The sequence below is a fragment of the Crotalus tigris genome, unplaced genomic scaffold, assembly GCF_016545835.1.
Source record: "Crotalus tigris isolate CLP2741 ecotype Arizona unplaced genomic scaffold, ASM1654583v1 scf7180000019753.2282721675:598951, whole genome shotgun sequence".
Taxonomy (NCBI): domain Eukaryota; kingdom Metazoa; phylum Chordata; class Lepidosauria; order Squamata; family Viperidae; genus Crotalus; species Crotalus tigris.
The window spans coordinates 204,637-222,248 of NW_024097693.1; the positions used below are offsets into that span (position 1 = coordinate 204,637).

The following is a 17,612-nucleotide window of genomic DNA, read 5'->3' on the forward strand; positions in this document are numbered from 1 at the left end:
TGCTAAGCAAGTTTTGACCCATTTTACACATGACCCCAGGGACATGAATTCCCAGCTGACGAAGCTTCACGGATGAGAAACGAAAGGTCGTCAAAGAAAAACAAGAAAGTCCAGTTGCCTCTTGAAAAAGTACCCTTGGGAGAAAGGGATCTTTGCTGCCATCTATTGGTTACCTGGAGTTTTGCAACTCAGATAAGATAAACATATCTAAATGGAAGACCATTTGTCCTATCGGTTGGAAGGAATCACAATCAGAAGGAGATCCAGGCAGTATGGGACTATATGCAAATGTGAGCCACTCTAGCTTTAAACTCTGGCTCTGATTTAAGATGATATCAAACTTTATTTCTGCAACTGACTAACCCATCTGTCCTTGTGGAATCCTATCTAGCAAGACTGTGTTTTTATCTGTCCATCACCTGAACAGAGGCATCAATTAAAGAAGTGGAAATTGAATCATCATGAAAGCAACCAGAGATTTCCTGGTGCCTCCTAACTTAGGGATGACCCCTGCTCACAGAAGCAATTGCACAAACAAAACCTTTAAAGTAGTCTTTATGTGTAGTAAACACACAACAGGGTGTGCAGCACTGTCCAGCTAGAGGCAAAAAAGTGCTTTGGTGTGCCCAGGGGTGCTCATATCACACTTATCTGCAGTTCCTTAAAGCAACTACATCTTTTCTCGGATTGCAAAACCTGGCTGGGCTACGACAACTTCCTGGAAATGGCTGTGTTTGGTTTTAGGAATCTATTTGGATCAGGGACTCTCTCCTGCCCCTATGAAACCGACTCTAAGCAGCTTACAAAAGGGAGGCAGAGTTGAGTTTGATCCCCTGTGTGTATTCCATGTGTTTCAACACACTTCCCTTAACACTTTTGAATTCACATTTGTGGGAAGTCATACCGCCCCCCCCCCCAAGAGAAAGAAATATTTTTGGAAATATTTAAAAGGCAGAATATATTTCCCTAAAGGATTTTAAAAGCAGAAACCAACCCCACCCCCAAGTCTCCCTGTCCCAACAGATACCAAGTCTGCAGAAATGCAGAGGTGATAATCTTGTCAGAAAGACTGGAGTCAGGAAACTGGGATTAGGAAGAAAGATCAGCAACCCTTAGAATCAACAACCCCTCACACCAAAAATCTAAGAGTCAGCCACAGCCCCAGAGAAGCAGGATATGACCTTTGGGATATAATAGGATTAACCCACCACCATCAGAATACCAGAAAGGCACATTCAGACTCAGATCAAAGTTCATGCCACAGGAACAACTCCAAACAAAAGGCTCAAAAAGATATAAAAACCCACTCCCCACATGTGCTCGCTCTCTTTTCGTCCAGAGCCACCTTTCTGTCTGGCTCTCCTCTTCAACGAACTGCAACCTTCTTTCTAAAGTAGTTGCCATATTGTTTATTCCCAGCTTGGACTGAACCATGATGAAGATTTTTCCTTCAACACAGTGCTACACAGCCTGGTTTAAGAACTACGGTGATGTAAGTGCCAGGTTGTTGGGATGCTGTCCAGCATTAGCTAGTCCAGAGAACTTGGAAAAAGGATGAGATGAAAGAGTATTGCATTGCAACATACAACACTGGTATCCTTTTTGGGGGGTTGCTCAACACGTTGAACCAGAAACTAACCCCGTGTTTACATAAGATATCAGGTCAACCCAAACCCCAGATTAAAACTATGCAAGCTTTGCTTATCATGTGAATAAGGTTGCTGGCTTGCAATGGACCCACCTAAACATTCAGGTAGTCCTTAATTTACAACCATTCGTTTAGCCACCATTCAGTGTTACAACAGCACTGAAAAAAAATGACCGGTCCTCAGATTTACAACCACTGCAATGTCGCTGTGGTCACATGATCAAAATCTGGCAGCTTGGCACAAAGAAGAGGGGGCCAGCTTATTTTCCAAAGCACCAGAGGGCAGGACAAGAAACACTGGATGGAAACTAACCAAGGAGAGAAGCAACCTGGAATTAAGGAGAAACTTCCTAACAGGGAGAACAATTAAGCTTGCCTCCAAAAGTTGTGGGTGCTTCATCATTGGAGGTTTTTAAGAAAAGACTGGACAGCCACTTGTCTGAAATGGTATAGACCAGTGGTTCTCCACCTGTGGGTCAGGACCCCATTTGGGGTCGAGCGACCATTTCACGGGGGTCACCAAACAACGCAGTCCGCCATTTTCCCCCCCCTTTTCCTTAGCTGTGCTACTCCCTTTTATTCTATTGGTTTTTGAAAGCCAATAGAATAGACTCTCTTGAATAGAGTCTAATTCTATTGGCTTTCAAAAGCCAATAGGAATTGTCCAGGCTGTCTCAGCCCTGCTGAGCCCGCCAAAAGTCCCATTCTGCAAATGGTGCTGCACCAGTTGAGTCGTCCTCGACTTACGACCGGTTGAGTAGTCCTCGACTTACGATTGGTTGGGGGTCGCGGCATTAAAAAGGTTGAGAACCACTGATATAGGGTCTCCTGCTTGAGCAGGGGGTTGGACTAGAAGACCTCCAAGATCCCTTCCAGCTCTATTATGATTGATGGAAAATAGCAAATAAATGCTTCAACAGACTGGTCTCTTTCATTTCCTCCCTGCACTGTCTCCATGCTAGAATACATTTTTCCTCTCCTTTCCTCTCCTTTAACAGGTGATCTTGCCTAATAAGTCTCCCTTCGCAGTGGAAATTCTGATCTCAGCAGTGTTCATAAATCAAGGACTACCTGTACTTGGTGAAGCATTTTTTTCCAGCCTTACTCGGTCATTCCTTTCTCTTTTTTCTGATTCTCCCATCCCCTGGCGAGTGCTTCTCCCTCCCTCTCTTTCCCGTCCCTCTCATTCCAACCCGCTGGGTTGGATTCCTGATGTGCTCACCTTCCCATTTATCTTTCAGGATGCTTTCAGGAGCTCCAGCGGTGACTCATCCTGATACCGGGCGGGTCTTCTCCAGAGCATCCTCTGGGGTGGCAGCTCACGTGCCAGACGGCCTTCATGAAACTGTCCTTTCCCACTCGTTGGGACAGAGGAGGATCTTAGCCTGAGACCAATAAAAAACCCAAACAGGTTTTTGGTTTGGGGCAGGTCCATATAGAAGGGAAGGTTCAGTCAGGAACGTTTAGAAGCGCATGAGAAGCAGTGACAGACAGCTGGCCACATCCAGGGAACAGGATACAAAGAGGGAAGCTAGAGGCATCACAGGATGGCTAAGAACCTGTTAATGGTATTGCTACTCAACCTCCTCGGCCAAGGTAAAACAAGATGGGTGTCTCTTAGACTCCTTTTATGGTGGTACTTGTTGATATTCAAGGACGCCTCACAACTTTAATACTCTACTTTGGTTCAACTTATCAGAATTATTCTACTTTCCCTGGAAATTCTTTAGCTCTTTTCCTTACGGAAGAATCTTTACTTTTGTGATGGATTTGTGCCTTAGGTGGGGGAAAATGGTATGCCACTTTCTTCTGGAGAACTTTCTCTTCATCAAAGCTCTGAAGGTCTTCCTTAGATTACGTTTAACTGCTCTGTGCTATAGGAGCCTTAGAATTGGTTTTACGTTTTCCTAGCATCTCTAACTTTCCCATCCGCTCTATTTTCTAACACATTCAGAGTGTTAGAAGTACTAAATGCCTTGCTTCAGAAGGGACTTTATCTTCAACAATGTAAGATTGTTGATATAGGTCCCAAAGGTACTTTTTCAAAAGACAACCCTGAAGATGTTTCGCTTCTCATCCAAGAAGCTTCTTCAGTTCTGACCGAATGGTGGAGGATGGAAGGATTTATATTCCTTTGCAGTCATCTGGTCATTAGCACTCTTTATGAGAGTCGTTGAGGCCACCTGGAGCTTTATCTGTGCCCTCAGAGTCATCTGAATAGTGCAAATGGGTGTGGAACCTTCTTGGAACTGCTAAAGTGAAACGTCTTCAAGGAAAACAAAGTCCAATTGCATTTTGAAAAAGCATCTTTGGGACCAACATGATCTGGATGATTGAAAATCTCCAAGACGTGGATATAGGTCATTTTTTTCTCCCAACCTCCATATGCAGATTTCAATTCACAGTGGTAGCTGAGTTGGCTCCAGAATGTTGAGGGCTGAAGTCCACTGTTGGAGAACATTTCAGTTGAAAACACCTAGTGTAGATTGCAATCCAATTCAGTTTACCAGAAAATATAACCTGGTAAAAGTTTTTTGTCCAAAGCAAAACCAACAAGTTTAATGGAACTTTGCATCTTGATGATGGCCAACCCATGATCTATGGAAACTTAAAAGATGCATGATAAACCCCAATGCTTGCATCCAGTTGCAATAACAGGCAATTATTGAGCACGTACAAACTATAATAATCAGGCAAGAATATCTGCAACAAGTCTGACAGGTTTGAAAGAAAACAGATTATGTTATAACAATATTAATATACATTATTAACATGAATATTAAACTATATCCTGTCGAACAGTGGGCAGATCCATGTCCAGCCTGCAAATAAACAAAACCTATCTTTATCTTTTAACAGTAAAATTAAATAAATTTAGTGGCTTCTTCCCATCTATATTGCAAAATTAACATCTGGAAAGTGATTGAGAGAAGAGACAGTTATTATATTCCTTTATAAACAGTTTCAATGTGTTTTAATTCAGGGTAGTTGCAATGTTTAAATACCTTGATCTGTAAAATCCTTTTCAAAAGCCAATAACTGGTTTTTAAAAAGTTAAACAGCTTCTAGAGCTGGTTGAGTTTCAGAACGCTTATTGCAGCTTGAATAAAGACAGAACATTCTGATGCTACTCAAAATAATCGGCTATACTGCTGGCTGTTCAGACATCAATGTTCAGCAGAGATTATTTCTGCATAATTGTATATTAGATTTCAACCTAGTTTGTGTTATTCCTCAGTGAATTCAGTGGGACGTACTATGAGAAAGCATTCCTTGCTTATAATGGAAATGTGCTTGATGTCAACGCTGCTAACATCGGATGGTTTTGCTTTCACAACAGTTAGAGATGCAACCATTTTCTTCTTATGTTTTACTTTTAGAATTAGATGATGCTGGGTGGGGAGGAATGTGCATGAGAGTTTAGATAGACATAACAATACTGGACTTGGTGTGAGAACCAAGGTTAATGAAATAAGAGATGATAAGAATTGGCGGGCTGGAGAACTGGAGGGAAAGCCAGCATTTCAAACTAATTGGAGAATGTGATTTATGACTGTTAATTGGAGGAGGGAATTGTGCTTTGATACTATATGCTCAGGGGAGGGGAATCCAGTTTTTGTCTTCGACTGTGTAAGTGCCGATGCTATGTTACTCAAATAAAGTTTCTTTAAGGTAAACAATGCCTGGAAGTTCTTTGAAGAGTTTCATCTGTCGGAACCATGACACTTTGTTTATGGAAGTGTTTTCCTGTATTTGCATGCTAGTAGTCAGCACTGAATAGGAAAACTGAATCCATATGGGGACAGTTACATCCAGGTCATCATCAGGAATTAACAAGTACAGAAAAGTGACTTTTTCACTTTTACAACGGTTGCAGCATCCCCATGGTCACATGATCAAAACTGGGATGTTTGGCAACTGGCATGTACTTATGACTGTTGCAGTGTCCCGGGGTCACGTGATCACGTTTTGTAATCTCCTGACAAGCAAAGTCCATGGGGAAGCCAGATTCACTTAACCACCATGCTACTAACTTAAGAACTGTAGTGATTCACTTAACCACTGTGGCAAGGAGAGTCATAAAATGGGGTCATAAAACTCACTTAGCAATAGAAATTTGTCGTACGTTGAGGACTACCTGTACTGACTAAGTTGCACTTCAGGCTGAGTCTTCCAATGTTTTATTTGCTTACGAGTTAGCAAGTTCTGTGAGGTTTCCTTGTCGCCTCCTCTCTGCATTTAAGGAAAGGATTAGATCAGGGGTAGGCAACCTTGGCTCTTTTATGACTCATGGACTTCAACTCCCAGAATTCCTGAGTCAGCATGGCTCAGCTTGGAAACCTCTCCCTTTCCCCTCAGCATGGCTGGCTCAGGAATTCTGGGAGTTGAAGTCCATAAGTCATGAAGGGACCAAAGTTTCCCCCATGCTGGCTCAGGAATTCTGGGAGTTGAAGTCCACGAGTCATAAAAGAGCCAAGGTTGCCCACCCTGCCTTATATCAGGGGTCCTCAACCTTGGCAGCTCTAAGACTTGTGGACTTCAACTCCCAGAATTCCTGAGCCAGCAAGGCTCAGCTTGGAAACCTCTCCCTTTCCCCTCAGCATGGCTGGCTCAGGAATTCTGGGAATTGAAGTCCAGGAGTCATAAAAGAGCCAAGGTTGCCTATCCCTGGATTAGACGAACATCTTGCAGTAACCTGGCTTGATTAGTTTGGATGAATGCACGATATAAACCCAAGATTGCAGAAACTGGTTGGTAGCTTAGCAAGTTATTGACACCCTGCCGATCATGAGTTATTCAATAAATGATTCAATAAACAGTTTATTGCAAGATGCAATTCAGTCTCATATGTTTCCTGGACTAGCTAAACAGGGATAGGTTAATTGGCAATAATAAAATAGCCTAATAGTGAAGCGGAGGAGACATGTTTCCACTTGCCTGAAGTAGATAATAGCACAACACAACTCCACCCTTCAAAATGTTTACATGATGTTTCGTGTAAACATCATTTAGTTTCTTCCTTTCCTCCTCTTCCAAGCTCATGGAATTTACAAGAAAGCAGAATAATTACACAGAAAACCAGACTTTCTTCTTGGTTCCACATACCCCTCCCCCCAAACTCTTAAAACTCTGGCTTTCAATTTAAAAGCACCCTTCTCAACAGGAAGTTTCTAGTCCTCAGTGTCCTCAGTCCATAGTATCTGCCACATAATTGCAGAGGCAGGATGATTAGCTCCAGTGATGAATACGGAAGAGATCAAAAAAGGCGAAAGTAAAGATGAACCCAGCTTCACATTTCTGGCTCCTGAAACTGGGGGTTAAAGTTCTTTTAATGGCAGCCGGGTTTTCTTTCATTGCATGGTTTATGCTGCATGAGAAACTAGTCCCTTTAGACATAAAAAATTTATTTCTTTTTTCATTTTATTTATTAAATTGATGTTTCACCCGTCTCAGTGTCTAGCGGCTCGCAGTTCACAGGGCACAGATTTAAAAATAGATGGAACTTTTCTAATATACTCGGCATTTATCATGTTCTTTCTTATCCAATCCATGTTATTTCTTTCTTTATAGTTTTAAATAAGTGCATAACAGAGGCTTCTAACTTCCCTCTCCCTTCAGTGAAGGATGTGGGCATCCTGTGAGTTGGGTGGACTATACAAATCTTAAGGCAGGGGTGTCCAACTCTGGCCACCTCAAGACTTGTGGACTTCAACTCCCAGAATTCCTCAGTCCACATGGCTGGCTGGGGAATTCCGGGAGTTGAAATCCACAGGTCTTAAGGGAATAAAGTACTACTTAGTCTTAAAGGTGCAATAACTAATTTTTCTTCTTTTCTTCCCAGTGTTTTGCCTGCAGTGTAATACATGCCATGGAGAATACAATTGTGTTGGAGAAAGCATGGCCTGTGAAGGTTCCTCGGCCAGCTGCACAACATCAGTCCGAAAGGCCCATGTCTGTAAGTGTCGTTCCTCCTTAGCGTTGTCTGTAGGGTACAGTCCAAAAAATTAAGACAGCAGCCATAATGGCACAAATAAAGCTCTGCCCAGTTTTCAAAACAGGCAGAGCTTGGATTATTCCATGACAGCTGACCTGACCAGCAGACGCCTTTATTTGTACAGCAATTTTAAGTCAGAAGTCTGAATAGAATACAGAATAACAGAACTGAAACGGACCTCGGAGGTCTTCTAGTCCTGACCCTGCTCCAAAGCCAAACACAGGAAGAGAGTTCAAAAGAGAGTCTATCTGTCAAAATAAAACCAACTAATTCTGTTGGTTAGGGCACTAGAGGCTAAAGCATATAAGGAACGGCTGCTGGAATTGGGGATGTCTAGTTTAATGAAGAGAAGGACGAGGGGGGACATGATAGCAGGGTTCCAGTATCTCAGGGGCTGCCCCAAAGAAGAGGGAGTCAAGCTATTCTCCAAAGCGCCTGAAGGCAGGACAAGAAGCAACGGATGGAAAGTAATCAAGGAGAGAAGCAACGTAGAACTAAGGAGAAACTTCCTGACAGTTAGAACAATTAACCAGTGGAACAACCTGCCTCCAGAAGTGGTGAATGCTCCAACACTGGAAGTTTTTAAGAAGAGACTGGACAGCCATTTGTCTGAAATGGTATAGGGTTTCTTGCCTGAGCAGGGGGTTGGACTAGATGACCTCCAAGGTCCCTTCCATCATCATCATCATCATCATCATCATCATCATCATTATTATTATTATTATATTGTGGGAAGGCAGCAGGTAGTATTGGAAAAACAGTATATCTAAAGCAGTGGTTCTCAACCTGTGGGTCGGGACCCCATTTCACGGGGGTCGCCAAACAACGCAGTCCGCCATTTTTTCCCCCCTTTTCCTTAGCTGTACTACTCCCTTTTATTCTATCGGCTTTTGAAAGCCAATAGAATAGACTCTCTTGAATAGAGTCTTAATTCTATTGGCTTTCAAAAGCCAATAGGAATTGTCCAGGTGTCTCTGCCCTGCTGAGCCCGCCAAAAGTCCCATTCTGCAAATGGTGCTGCACCAGTTGAGTAGTCCTTGACTTACGACCGGTTGAGTAGTCCTCGACTTACGACCGGTTGGGGGTCGTGGCATTAAAAAGGTTGAGAACCACTGATCTAGAGAATATCTCCTCCAGTCTCCCAAGTCTTGTCCATCCTAACCATGTCATGGATTGTCCAGCCTAAAAAAAAAAATATTTCCATCTCCTCCTTCCCCCCCCCCCAGCTTTTCTGGAATTCCAGACCGTGAGGAAAGGCTGCGCTCGGCAGCTCTATCCATTTGATTCTTTTTTCCTGACTTCACATCTCGTGACTCTGTCGTACCAAGCAAACTTTTGTTCGGAGGATGGCTGTAACAACGAGACCTCTTTTGGTGAGTCCTGAGGGGACACCCCCTCTTTGAATTGGGCCAGGGAGGGCTCTCGTCCCAGCAAAAGGAGGACAGGGGATGTTGCACAAAACATGTCTCTTCTGAAGGGTGCAACAGTCCCAGGAAAAGGGGGATTATGCAAACTAAGGAGACTTGAGAAATCATTCTCATTTATTCACTATTTTTTATTTATATCCCACCTTTATTATTTTTACAAATCTCAAGACATGGAATATATCTCCTTTCTCCTCCTATTTTCCCCACAACAACAACCCTGTGGGGTGGGGTGGGCTTAGAGAGAGGGAATGGCCCAAAATCACCCAGCTGCCTTTCATGCCTAAGGCAGGACTAGAACTCACAGTCTCCTGGTGATTGGCCCAAAGTCACCCAGCCAGCTTTCATTCTAAGGTGGACTAGAACTCACAGTCTCCTGGTGATTGGCCCAAAGTCACCTAGCCAGCTTTCATGCCTAAGGTGGGACTAGAATTCACTGTCTCCTGGTGATTGGCCCAAAGTCACCCAGCCAGCTTTCATCCTAAGGCGGGACTAGAACTCACAGTCTCCTGGTGATTGGCCCAAAGTCACCCAGCCAGCTTTCATCCTAAGGCGGGACTAGAACTCACCGCATCCTGGTGATTGGGCCAAAGTCACCCAGCCAGCTTTCACCCCTAAAGCAGGATTAGAACTCACAGTCGCTTGATTTCTAGCCTGGTGCTTTAACCACTAAACCAAGCTGGTCATCTGGACTTCTGTACAACTTCCCAAATTTTCAATGAGCTGACCAGGAATTCTGGGGATTGAAATTCAGCAAAAGGAACATTAAATTGGAAAAGGCTACACAGGGATCCGGTACCAACCACAATGAGAATCAAATGACAACCTGTGTTGTGATGTTATAAAAACAAACCTCCAGCTTTTCCACTTGCGTCTCAAGTGTGTAAGTCACATAGTCTGCAGGGTGATGTTGCAAGACACTTAATCCTCATTTGTCCCCTCCTTGCCTCAAAAAGATGCCTATGAAAGACTAATATATAGAATGAAAGCTTTGGTGTCTGCCTAGCCATCCTTCTTTTTTGTGCAGTATTTATTCTTATTGGTTTGTTGACTGTCAGTCAGATATTTAGAGCGGATTTGGCATTTTTTATTATCTCAATTTCTTCCCAAGGACCTTTGATAGGCAAATGTTAATTGTTACTGTTTTTTAATTATTATTTCAATCGGTACAGTTGTCCATCTAAGCAACGCCGAGCCCTATGCTCTTCTTATCTAAAAAACCTAACTCTATTCCCTTACTGTGACTTGGGGGATAGAAAGTATAAAAATGAGACATTAGTTTGAGCTGAGCTTGGCTGGCCTTCCACGGAGATCCTCTGCCAGCTCGAAAGCAACTTCAGATATTGGTGCTCCAGCTCTGTGTTCCCACAGCTGAAGAACAGAACTGATTACTTTGTGACTCAGTTGCACTTTAAGGATTTTTGTTTTTAAGAGGCTGTGGCTCCATTTCTCCATTAGAGGGAGCTCTTCCCCTTTGTCTTTCCAAACTTCCCAGCTTTGGGTCTTCTAAGGGAATGATGACTTCATAGCTTTGCAGCTCCCCTTAGTACAGGGGTTCTCAACCTTGGCAACTTTAAGACTTGTGGACTTCAACTCCCAGAATTCCTTAGCCAGCTTTGCTGGCTGAGGAATTCTGGGAGTTGAAGTCCACAAGTCTTAAAGTTGCCAAGGTTGAGAACCCCTGCCTTAGTAGTTTCTAAGGAAAAAAAGCAAAAAGATGAAATTGACAAGAACCAGATGACTAGCTTTCCTTTCCTTTTCCTTTTTTTGTTTTGTTTTGTGTTGAGTTCTTCTTCTCCTTGTGCCATATCCGTTATCGGACGGTGGTGATCATGTTGGCGATCCTGTTTTTATCAGCAGCCGCACGAAAAAGTGCTGCTGAGTTTTGTCCAAACCAGTCCCTTAGGTTTTGAAGCCATGATGTTCTTCTTCTGCCTGGACCTCGTTTGCCTTCAATCTTTCCTTGGAGGATTAAATGGAGTATGCCGTATGTCGCATCCCATGTCCGAAATATTCTAATTTCCATTTTGTAATTGTTTTGATGTTTTGTGTTGAGTGGGGATGGACAACAGTATTGTTGCAAGACTTGGGGCATCTGAATTGGAAGAAGAATTTGTTCTTGACTTCTGAAAGTACTTCAGACTTTTTAATTGCTTGATCCATAAGGGCAGGTCTTTCCTTTGTTTCTTCCTCTGACCATTAAGCCACTGGGGGTTTCTCCTTCTCTTATCTGATTGTTTCCTAGCCAGCATCTCCTCCCTGTGTCCCCCAAGGTCATTCGCACATCCCACTACAGAAAACTAAGCAGGGTTGGCTCTGATTTATTGGGCCCATGTGCTTCCTTTCAAATGCATGCTAATTTCTACCCTCTTGTGCGCCTCTCCCCAGTCTCTTTTCCTGCCCCAACCAATCACATGCGCTGCCATACCTGTACCTCCCAAGGAGCCTGGTGTCCTGAAGCTTCTCGCACTCAGATCAGCTGTGTTGGGCAACAGGACCAATGTGTGGATCTTGACATCACTGGGAAGTTGGGTAAGTAGCGAAGGAAAAAAATGGGAAAGGGAAGAAAAAAAAGGTAGATAGATTAGAGATGGGGGCGAATGACTGGATTAAGATGAATAGAATGCACCAAGGCACTTCAACAGACAGGAAGGCCATCACTTAGGACCTCCCAGTTGTGAAGTATGCCTTACTCAACTGTTGTCCTCTGTCTCCGGATGAGCAGATGGTGAGGAAGGAGGGATGATCCTCAGTGTTGTGGGAGTAATGGACCACTCTATTAAACTTCCTCCTTAATAGGTCCATATTCCAATCTCAAGCTGAAAGGCTGCACCAATCTCCCCCGGTGTGAGGAGACCTTGAGCTTTCACTCTGGAAGCCGGACCATCCACGCCAGCTGCTGTAATACTCCATTTTGCAACACCTTCACTCCAGGTAATTCCCCCTCCTCCGCTTGATTGCACATGGTGTCTAGGACTGCATCATTTCAAACTCCAAGGGTTGCTTCAGGATACATTTATTGGTTTACTAGAGACCTGTGATCCACTGGGTTGTTATTTCAGAGATTTTTTTGCCCTACCAGATTCCTCAATGTCCCGGTGATTGGCCCAAAGTCACCCAGCTGGCTTTCACGCCTAAGATGGGATGAGAACACACTTTCTAGCCTGGTGTCTTATTGGCCTCCTCTTCGTGTCCTCATTTCCCTTTGCAAACAACCAATTGCAAGAAGGAAATTTGCAAAGATGGGATAGGACTCATCCCTGAACAGACCAGGCTTCAAAACGTAGCATGGGTTGCATCTAATCTATGCATGGAAGAGAATTCTGGGCAGCTTATGTAGGTCTTCAGAGTGTCTCTGAAACATCTTATTTGTGTGATGCTGTACCTCCCGGTTTGACTGTTTCCATGAACAGCCTGAAGTTCATGGTCCTGAACATGGCACACAAATGTTCATAGAAGTTTCCTACTTTGCATCTCCCCCCCCCCTTCAGACTTGCACCTGGAAAGTCAGCCAAAAAATGGATTGGAGTGCTATAGCTGTGTGGATGGGCAGGACTCCAATGTCGGATGCTCCAGGAAGACCATCTCCAAGGTGAAGTGCACGGGTGTTCGTAACATGTGCCTGGAAGGGATTGGCAAGAACCGTAAAGGTGAGGGTTTGATCTCAGAACGTTCCACTTTGGCTTCTATCAGGGCTCTCCAAACTTGGCAACTTTAAGACTTGTGGACTTCAACTCCCAGAATTCCCTAGCCAGGCAGGAATAGATGATCCACGTTTAGATGGTCATAAGATGGACTAGAACAGGAGTCTCCAAACTTGGCAACTTTAAGATTTGTGGACTTCGCGCTGGCTAGGGAATTCTGGGAGTTATAAGTCCAAAAGTCTTAAAGTTGCTGGCTGGGGAATTCTGGGAGTTATAAGTCCAAAAGTCTTAATGTTGCTGGCTGGGGAATTCTGGGAGTCATAAGTCCAAAAGTCTTAAAGTTGCCAAGTAAAGTTATATAAAGTTGCCCAGCTTATATAATCTGCTAAAGATGGAGTAATATAGCATCCTCGCTCACATAACATGTTTTGTCCAAGCCGAAACTAAATATCTGATTCAACATGCCCAGAAAATGGCAACGTTCCCCAATGCAACCACAAATTGCCCTACTCTACTGGAGACTTGGCTAATGTGGTGTGGCGACTGTTATGTTTTGTTACACAACTGATGTGTGTGGGTGTGTGTACAGTGATTGACTATTTGCAAAAGGTAAATTTATGTCAAGGACTGAATATATATATATTTTTAAGTAAAAGATAAACAAGATGTGAGTTCCAAGTTCCGGCACCTTTTTTCTTACAAAAAAAAAAAAGCACTGGGTCTAAGTCTTGGTGGTTAATGTAACTGAGCATCATGGAATAATAGTCCCTGGATTGGCTCTTTCAGGAGTCCTGTCCCCCAGTCTGAACCTTAGTTCTTGAGCCCAAAATTCTAGTAGACGTAGGTGATCTGGATTTTATCTTAATTTGTGTCTCGTCATCCAGTGTTATCCAATACATTCAGAGACGCCCATTACTTGATGGTAAGGAGCAGGAGAACTACATGGCCTCAGCATTCTCATGTATTACCTTACCCCAAAGCTCTGGATGACCATCCCCAGATGTTGCATGGAGAGGGGGTGGAGTAGTAGTACCCTGTGTGATATCACAAATCAACAACCCAGAGGCAGTAATAAGAAGATAAGAAAAACAAGAACTGCTGCAGCATGGTACCGTCAAGCCTAATTCTATTATTCTAGACCATGCAGAAGGATATAATGGTGTGATGGCATCCACAATTACCTAAAGCAGTGGTTCTCAACCTGTGGGTCGGGATCCATTTGGGGTCGAACAACCATTTCACGGGGGTCGACAAACAACTCAATCCGCCATTTTTTCCCCCTTTTCCTTAGCTGTGCTACTCCCTTTTATTCTATTGGCTTTTGAAAGCCAATAGAATAGACTCTCTTGAATAGAGTCTAATTCTATTGGCTTTCAAAAGCCAATAGGAATTGTCCAGGCTGTCTCTGCCCTGCTGAGCCCGCCAAAAGTCTCATTCTGCAAACGGTGCTGCACCAGTTGAGTAGTCCTCGACTTACAACCGGTTGAGTAGTCCTCGACTTACGACCGGTTGGGGGTCGCGGCATTAAAAAGGTTGGTAACAACTGACCTAAAGGCTCAGGAGAATGAGAAGAAACTGCACACGTTCCACCCCCACTCATTTCCCAGAAGAGGTCATCCATCAGAGTTATGAAAGCAGTTTCTGTTCCATATCTTGGCCAAAAGCCCAGCTGAACTGGGTCCAGCACGTTGTGCAAAAGAGGAGTCTGAAAACCTGAAAGCAAAGCTACAGATCCAGTCTGGGGACCGGGCAGTCTGCTCAGCACTGACTCTAGAAGGCAGTAATGAGCTGGGAGAAATTGCCACTGCTTATATACTAGCAGTTGGTGGAACAGGACCTATTCCCTACATTCTGGTTACACTCAGACAATTTAGCCACAGAATCACTGGGGACTGAGAGGCAAGTCTAACCACAATTTTTGTGTTTCCTCTTTAGTCTGGCTTAAAGAACAACAACATAGAGGCTCCATGTTTAGATGGTCATACGATGGACTAGAACAGGGGTCTCCAAACTTGGCAACTTTAAGACTTGTGGACTTCATGCTGGCTGAGGAATTCTGGGAGTTGAAGTCCAGACGTCCACAAGTCTTAATATGGCCAAGAGACCCTTGGACTAGAACTTGGAGACCCTTGGACTAGAACTTAGACAGTCGGTGACTGTCTCAAACTTGGCAACTTTAAGACTTGTGGACTTCAACCCCCAAAATTCCCCAGCCAGCCATGCATCCAGTTTTGGTCACCACGATGTAAAAAAGATTTGAGATTCTAGAAAGAGTACAGAGAAGAGCAACAAAAATGATTAGGGGACTGGAGGCTAAAACATATAAGGAACGGTTGCTGGAATTGGGTATGTCTAGTTTAATGAAGAGAAGGACAAGGGGGGACATGATAGCAGCGTTCCAATATCTCAGGGGCTGCCCCAAAGAAGAGGGAGTCAAGCTATTCTCAAAAGCACCTAAAGGCAGGACAAGAAGCAATGGATGGAAACTAATCAAGAAGAGAAACAACCTGGAATTAAGGAGAAACTTCCTGACAGTTAGAACAATTAACCAGTGGAACAGCCTGCCTCCAGAAGCAGTAAATGCTCCAACACTGGAAGTTTTTAAGAAGAGACTGGACAGCCATTTGTCCGAAATGGTGTAGGGTTTCGTGCCTGAGCAGGGGGTTGGACTAGATGACCTCCATGGTCCCTTCCAACTTTACTACTATTACTATTACAAGTCCTCAAGTCTTAATGTTGCCATGTTTGGAGACCCCTGGACTAGACCTTAGACAATTGGTGACTCCAGAATGGAGACACATCCCATCTCCCATGTCTCATCAACTCTTGGATTAATGTTGTCTCCTTCTCTCCTTTTCTCTTCTTGCAGCTGGAAAAGAGGTGAGCTTGGTGACTTTCAAAGGCTGTGCTTCCCCTGCCATGTGCCAGAGTTCTCTCTTGGAATTGGTGCAAGAACTGGAAGATGCTGACATCATCTGTTGCCAAGGGAATCTCTGCAACAATCGCATTGTAGATGGTGTGGTCACAGAACCCAAAGTCCCTGCCGACAGCCCCGAAAACATGGAGGATGTAGAATGTCCCGTGTTCAACCTCACGCCGGCTGAGCTCATTCCCAAATCTGATTGTTTCTATTCAGACGAGATGGAAGATGGTAACATGGTGGTGAACCCTCCTAACAGTGAGGTCCCATCTCCCAGAAACCACACTGATAAGGAGACCATCTACATGGCGGATGAAAAGAAAGTTAGTGAGAATTTTGTCAATGAGAGCAATGCCCGGCCATCATCCCCTCATGACCACATCTTAGTAGGTGGAAAAACATTTGAGGAGAGTGTTTCTGGAAATTCTTCTGAAAGCAGTGAATCATCTTCCTCTACAGGTGGTTCGCAGCCCGAACATGGTTCTTCAGGCAGTTCCTCAGCTACAACAAACCTGGAGACCCGCAATTCAACTTCTTATGATAGTCATGGAAGTGTTGCTCTACTGATACCTTTCATTGTTCCCAACAGAGACAGGACTACCTCTCCTCCCACTTCCTCCCCCATCACGACAAGTCCCTCCAAAGAGGTTTTGACAGCTGATAGTAATGATAAGGACGTCGCAAGTGATAAATGTGAGACAGAAGGGGAGTGCCTTGCCACTGGGGGACACTTCATAGCCACCAAGGAGAAGGATCGTGAAAGTTCTCCTTCCAGGCACCCTCCTTATGGAAGTGGAAATCCAGTAAACATCTCCAGCTCTGCTGAAGACACTCCCAGTGCTGGTAACTTTCTCAGAGAAGGAAGCAATCAGGAATCAGGATCCTATTCCTCCTCCACTGAAAACACACACAACGTTTCTGTTTTAGCTGTAGAGGAGCATGGACTTCCTCATTCTCCTGCCACTAATGCCTCAGAAAGCACCAACATAGAGCATGGCCATGGGTCAACTGGAGGTGAAAGCTTCATTGTTGATAATAGTATTCCTGTATCAACCCCTGCCAGCCGTAATGCCACTTCAGATGGTCTGGCCAGCCATGTTCTTCCCATACTTCCGATCGATAACAGCTCTTTCATCGTAGAAGACAAGACCAAAGCAAATGCTTCTTCAGCAGCAAATACCAACCTGTTTGCTAATAATACTAATATTCAAACATATCTCAACACCAACATGTCCAAATCCACCACCAATCTCGGAATGGGCCTGGTTGCAGCACTTAGTACCTCCCATCCCAAAACCAAGACTCCGTGCAAGCACCCAGAGTGTCAAAACCCACCTAAAGTGAACCTGATGGCTTCATCTGGAGCAGAAGAAGAAGCTACAAGGAATGCTAGCAGCTCACTCCTCACTGATCCTAAAAGGCCAGAGCGCAACACAGGAGGAAAAGAAAGACCTGGTAGTGGAGCTCTCAGCCTCACCTTTCATTTTGGTTTCTTCTCCCTCATTCTTGTGTTAGCTGCCCTTATTTAGTTTGTTGAGATAGGGAGGGGAAGTATGTTTGCTGAATGGTGACCCAGGTGTCTGGATTTTATCCCAACCTGCTTCCAAAAGAAAGAAAGAAAGAAAGAAAGAAAGAAAGAAAGAAAGAAAGAAAGAAAGAAAGAAAGAAAGAAAGAAAGAAAGAAAGAAAGAAAGAAAGAAAGAAAGAAAGAGAAGAACATGGGAACTTGGTGATTCACACATTCACAGCGTTTACAAAAGAGGAAGGGTGAAATCTGCAGTTGAGGAGCCTGGTTAAAATTTGGCAAACTTTAGGTTTTGTACAAGAGAATCTGTGTGTGTGAGTGTGTGTTTATAAGTGTGCAGGAGAGAATGTACTGTAGAAAAATGTATAAAGGGATGGTGTTTTGCCCCCTTCTGTAAGGAATAGGATTGCTTTGTAAACCTCGGCTATTGTGTAGGGTTGAGCAGATATATTCAGT

General features: G+C 43.9%; 1 protein-coding gene across 1 annotated transcript; it reads left to right on the top strand.

Annotated features, from left to right (window-relative positions):
• Window positions 1-3,064: 3,064 nt before the first annotated feature.
• LOC120317633 lies at window positions 3,065-17,342 on the top strand. Its single transcript, XM_039364365.1, has 7 exons — window positions 3,065-3,244; window positions 7,491-7,604; window positions 8,870-9,016; window positions 11,456-11,599; window positions 11,867-12,001; window positions 12,559-12,717; window positions 15,581-17,342. The coding sequence occupies exons 1-7, from the start codon at window positions 3,196-3,198 to the stop codon at window positions 17,158-17,160; spliced, it is 2,328 nt and encodes a 775-aa protein (XP_039220299.1). The 5' UTR covers window positions 3,065-3,195; the 3' UTR covers window positions 17,161-17,342.
• The last annotated feature ends 270 nt before the right edge of the window (window positions 17,343-17,612 follow it).